The following is a 5,724-nucleotide window of genomic DNA, read 5'->3' as shown; positions in this document are numbered from 1 at the left end:
ATTAAAAAATCGTGTCATTGCCTGAACACTTATGGACTGACCATGTATAAACCTCCTCGTTGGCTGTTTTGGGACCTCTCACACACATTATATTCTCTTTCTCTGTTCTTGTGTGCAATGGGTAGTGCTGAAAACAGCTGTTTCATTGTGTGACACTGACCTCTTTGTTCCGACTGAATGAGTTAGGCAAGCGTGAGAGTCATCACAAAAGCTCGGGTATTATAGGGACGGCCAGCCCGCATTCAGAGCATGGCATAGCTGAGATAGCTGCGAGGCATGACAGCAGGACATGGAGCAGAGAGAATGGAATAGGTAGATAATGAGCTGTGGTCCTTCCCTTATGCATGCTAAGTAAAAGACAGTGGGCCAAAAGGAAAGGGGGGACGCTTCTGGAACACTGCTCAACTGAACGCATGCAGCAATTAGGTTTGTCTGAGATAGCGTTCATTTGCTTTTCTGCGTAATATGATATGTGTGAGGCAAACAAAATGAGAAACGAAAGCTGTCTGGCTTTTTAATGTGAATGGAAAGTAAACATGCAGTAGTTTGTGAAATGCTAGGTATGAGATGATGGTGTGGTTTAGCTTATGAAGCTGGGTAAGCTGGGAGTTTTGACTGACAGGTGAGAATGGGATTTTAAAACACATTACGGAAGTACAGGCCATACGTGGGGCCCACGCTGGCCTCGGTAGCAAGCCAAGGGCTCCTCTGCCAAGATGGCTCATATGTGCCTGGTCCAGGAGTCCTCTGCCAGAGCCAGGGGAAAAGAAAGTGTGCATTAGCACAAGATGAATAACTGGATAATACAAAAATCACATTTTAGCATTTAAAAAATTTATATATATATATATATATATATATATATATATATATATATATATATATATATATATATATATATAGTAAAGGTAGAAGCACAGGCTCCATGTATAGCTAAATGTATGTCTAGGCATCAATTTAGTATTTTTAACTAGCACAGTTTTTTCCAACCCTGGTCCAAGAGGCACCCTGCCCTGCACACTGTTGCGGACTTCCTGCTTTAACACCTCCCTGCCACTCTGAAAGGGCTTGTTAATGAGCTGATAAGACGAATCAGGCGTGTTGGGAGCAGAGAAAGCACTAAAATGTGCAGGGCAGGGTACCTTCAGGAGTGGGTTGAGAAACACCGACCTAGTATTTCCATGCAAGAGGTGAAAATGATCCACACAAGAACTATTCTAGGGTCAATTTTTAGGTCTAGTATTAAAATAATTATTGAGTTATTTCATTAATCTGTTCATGCTTTTAGCTAGAGAGTGCTGCATGAACGTACAACTGACTGCTGAATATAAAGAAGATTTCACCGGATTCAGGGTCCGACCCATTTCATCAAGCTTATGAAAAAAAGGGGGGAAATCTGCTGTCATAGTGTTGCTGTCATTGCCAAGACTACACCACTGTCAATCACTTTGAGAGTTCTTCTAGCTTTTTACTGTATTAAAATATAGTCTAGGATTCTACATTAAAAAAGGATGGTAATCAAGTCATATCTTTAGTATCACTGAGGTCATTTTAATATTGGCAATAGAGCTAAAAGCCTCTTTAAAAAGCAGGCGCTATGTTTCTGCTGGAACTCACAGAGCGAACGCTGTGGAGGCGAGGCACCGTAGATCTGAAGCAGGACGTAATGCCATTAGCTGGGCTGGACCTTATTGTGTAATGACCAGGGGGTGGTCCCTCCTTCTAAATCCATCAATCGACCATTTAAAAAAAAAAAAAAAGACAAAAAGTCTTGTTAATTTTTCCCTATGTTACGGGTAAAGCCGTTCCAAGACTGTGCTGGAGTGCAAACATAACAGCCATGTTACAATTCCCCCTAGATTCATTTGTTTCCTTCCAGAAAGCAATAGGTGAGAGGAAGAGCCTTACAGCCAGCTCCCCCAGGGCCTGGGCTGCATTACCCTTGCTCTGGAGTGGCTGCCTGCTATTATTACGTGCTACTCGACTCCACCAGCAGCTTCAACATGATCTTCCCTGGCCTGGCTTGCGGCTTGCGGCAAGCCGAAGTGCGTCGGAGGTGTTAATTCAGGTGTATTTCACAGGGGCTTTTTAAAGGGGACATGGGGGGAAATCACTTCCCGCTGCCCACCACCTAATGAGCAGCACGCCAGACGGCTCTCTGCGGCATGGCCACTCTGCTGCCCCGCATTCTGCTGGCTGGGTGCAGATAGTTGCCTCATAGCATAAATGTCTGCTGAGCCGCTGACCTTTTCTTTCATTAAGAGAGGCAGTGTGCCCAGGAGGAGCCTCATTCTAGCTGCCTGCATTTGGACTAACACCACAGAAGAGGAAACCTCCAGTCCGTTACTCCTGTAGTGTTAATGTTTGAGCTGCACTTGAAGAGAACGGAGAGCAAGAATCCTGAATGGCTGGTTATTGTGGGTTAAATATATGAATATACGAATTAAGTCTAAATCAAAATAAATGGAAAAATGACTTTTGGTGAACAAATGTTAGACCTGGACAGTTTGGAAAAATTTAACTGGGAGACTGATTGTAATGTCAAGCTTGGGTTCACTGTGAAAATGACATCACGTTATTTGTCTTACATGTTATTAATATGATATTTGTATGATCTACAACTCTACTTTTTGGGAATCTGTGAAAGCGTAAAACTGTAGATGACTGAAATGACTAAGTAATACATAAATATGTAAACAAGTTCTAATGGAATTAATATGCAGAACAAACTGAATCTGAAACCTGGTGGTCAAACTTCATAATTGACTAGATAATTAAATTATATTATTATAATTTAATAATGTGGTGTTAACAAAGCATTTTTAAAAAGACCTGGTTTTATTTATTATTAGTTAAATTATTAATATAGATGTTTCCAAACTTTTGAACGGTACAGCACGTTAGAAAAGAGAACAGTTCGTTGAGATGTCAGCTTTGTAACTCAATCCATCATTGAATATGCACAGCAGACACGGACAATGGTTGCAACATCTTTGTTTGTACCAAACAAGGATTATAGTCTAAGCATTTAGTCATCATGGGTTATTTCAAGTGCCGCACCGAAAGTGAGGAAGAACAAAGATCCTGTGCTTTCCAGAGAAATGGAAGAAGAAATGGCTGCTGATCTGCTGAGTTATTATTATATTAATAATAATTCAACACTGGCACTTAACCTTTGACAGAGCACATGAAACACCACACCATTAAAACTACACAATGCCCTAACTTTCGCCTTAATGGGACCCAATGGGTAGCTTAGCACCCTCGCCCCTCTGTCACCACCTGAACAGCTGCTAGTCGGTCACACATACTCAGCCAACATGGCTGCCTCACACTGGAGAACACATATGGATGTGAGCACACACATGGATATGAATGTTGTAAACGTACCGATGCTCAAAAATCAAAGGAAAAATGGAGTTTAATTAGAAAATAATGCAATGCTTGTAATGTAAACTAGAACACAAATAAAAATATTCAAGATTTATGATGTACAAATCAAGGAGTTTTCTGTACATTTTCTAGCTCTTGGGCCTATGTAGGGACTGATGCACACTCTGACAGCATGAACTGTCTCAAAGAAATTGAAAAACTCACAGGGAGGAAGCTGAGCCTCTGCACGGCCGATCGGAACATCACGTGCCTGCAAGAGGAGACGGGGAGAGATGTGTCATGGAAGAGGGGGGTAAACTGGAGAAAGATGAGGACAGAGCGGAGAAAAGGAGGAAGAGAGGAGATGGAAGTGAAAAGGCGACACTGGTTTAGGATGGAGGAGGAGAAAGGAAGGAAATGACGAATCTGCAGGAAGCTCTGAACTCCAAATGGCTCAGATTAAGGAGGTAACTTCAGTTCTAAAAAAAGGACAATTAGCCATCTCGCTGTTACAGGGCATGGTGTACAGTCCCAAACTAAGAAGCAGGGAAGGACACAGAGTTCAAAAACGTCTACCTACTTGCAAGGTAATTTGGGGACAGGCTTCTCGGTCACATTGTAGTGGCACGGAGAGAGGTCTACGTCCTGGAACACACACATACAGACCTTTAATGGCGTTTATTTTCTCTGAAGGTGAATGACAACAAGGCATAAAACACTGCCGTGACAATAGCACAGATAACACAGTCCGCTACCGTGGTGTCCGAGGTCATTGGGCCGCAGCAGTAATCACAACACTGCCCGCTGATGGAAACACTCAGATTAACGCTGACCCACCTTATCCCTGATGCCCAGTGTGTAGCTGTCCGGTCTGGGGCAGCTCTTGAAGGAGTAGGATGCCTGACGCTGGAGAGCTTCTTGAGTCGAGTCAGTGAGTTTGTACGCCCCTGGCAGGAGCACGGCCCCGCTCCGTACACACGCGGCCTGCGTGCTACGGCCAGTGCCCTTAAAACCATAGGTCCTACGCACAGGATTGAGGCTGGCCTCCTCTATGAAATCTCGTATGTGGTAACTACCAGGGATAGGGGTGTCCTGCAAAAGAGGACAGTGAGAGTACAACGTTGGCTTGCTTAGAAATGTGTTAGCAGACAAAGGTAATCCTTACAATGATGTCTGTGTACACAAATATTACAAATATAACAAATATAATTAGAAGGAGGAACAAAGAAGGTAGTAGCTAGGGTTGGGCGGTATTTGAGGGGGTCTATATTTGCAGCCTCTGAGTGCTGACTGAAAACCCAGCCACAGATCAGGGATGATGGGAGGAACATGGCCGTCCTGGCTGGACAAATGAGCATCAGGTATAGCCCAGCATAAGCAGCCCAGCTCACCATGAACATCATGAACAACAGCATAAACACGTCCAAAAACACCACCAACCTTAATAGACTGCCTCCACCAGCCACTCCTGTCAGCCAAGTCTTCTTTCTCTCGACTCTAAGGAAACATAAGAGCTAGCACAACACCACCCTACAGAGTCCAGGCATCTGGGTCGACAAGTCCTGTTCTGTCTACCGGCCCTTCCTCATACTCTCCTCTTATTTTTCCGAACAAGAAACATGAAACCTACCGTCTCTGGGACATTACTGTTAGGAGGAATGTCTCCTAATTTTGCAGCGGCACTTTCTCTTCCTATGGGCATGGCTCAGGGTTTGCAGTCGAGGGCCTCTTGGTGTGGAGAGACGGCCAGCGGCTGTAGCCCCGAACCGTTGCTTAGGTACGACGGGTGATCGGTGGGGTGTTTAACTATTAATCAGGCCGGTCGGTCAGATCCAGCGTCGTGTTGCTCTTCAGGGCCTCACGAAGAGACCGTCCTTCTCCTCTGAGGTGTGAAGAATCTGCAAGCCTTCGTGCAGCTCTATCAGAGGGGTAGCCGACCTGATACTACACTATACAGGCCTTCCTAATAACCGCTCAGAGCTACAGCAGCCGTCAGAGCTACTTCCCCTGCACGAGGACTTAGATACATCCTGGACACAGCAACCTTCCCTCAGCCCTTGTTTTTTTTTTTTTTTTTAATTGATTTATTTATCTTTATAGCCTGTAAATGTTCTGTATAATGAATGTTAATTCAAAATGTGAAGTAAAAATAAAGAATATGGTAAAAATAAAAATAATAAATAAAAAAAACATTCAGGATTATGTGAAGATAACGTGGCTCGCGTGAGAGCAGGGCAGACACCTGTGGGCAACGGGACTAAAATTGTTTAAAGAATAAAAGTCCAAAATTAATGAAAGTTACAGAGCGTTCATCTTTCATTTATTAAATGCTTGCTCTCTTATGTGGAAATA

At 43.6% G+C, this 5,724-nt stretch overlaps 1 protein-coding gene across 1 annotated transcript; it reads right to left on the bottom strand.

Annotated features, from left to right (window-relative positions):
- On the bottom strand, positions 1-5,074 carry stpg4 (sperm-tail PG-rich repeat containing 4). Its single transcript, XM_072677185.1, has 7 exons — positions 5,003-5,074; positions 4,813-4,869; positions 4,210-4,464; positions 3,953-4,017; positions 3,598-3,643; positions 1,618-1,722; positions 1-747 (listed from the first exon to the last, which is right to left on the bottom strand). Exons 1-7 carry the CDS (start codon positions 5,072-5,074, stop codon positions 637-639), a joined length of 711 nt encoding a protein of 236 aa, XP_072533286.1. The 3' UTR covers positions 1-636.
- Positions 5,075-5,724: the final 650 nt, after the last annotated feature.

The sequence above is a fragment of the Salminus brasiliensis genome, chromosome 4 (assembly GCF_030463535.1).
Source record: "Salminus brasiliensis chromosome 4, fSalBra1.hap2, whole genome shotgun sequence".
Lineage (NCBI taxonomy): Eukaryota > Metazoa > Chordata > Actinopteri > Characiformes > Bryconidae > Salminus > Salminus brasiliensis.
Note: the sequence above shows the minus strand (reverse complement) of the source record. Positions and strands in the feature narration are given on the sequence as shown.

Bases quoted from the DNA above. Each gene is read 5' to 3' on its own strand.
- stpg4 (XM_072677185.1), bottom strand. From the start codon at position 5,074: ATGCCCATAGGAAGAGAAAGTGCCGCTGCAAAATTAGGAGACATTCCT. The intron at 4,018-4,209 runs GTGGGTCAGCGT...TGTGTGTTCCAG, and splicing joins CACTGGGCATCAGGGATAAG to GACGTAGACCTCTCTCCGTG. The intron at 1,723-3,597 runs GTGAGTTTTTCA...TGATGGATTTAG, and splicing joins AGAGGCTCAGCTTCCTCCCT to AAGGAGGGACCACCCCCTGG.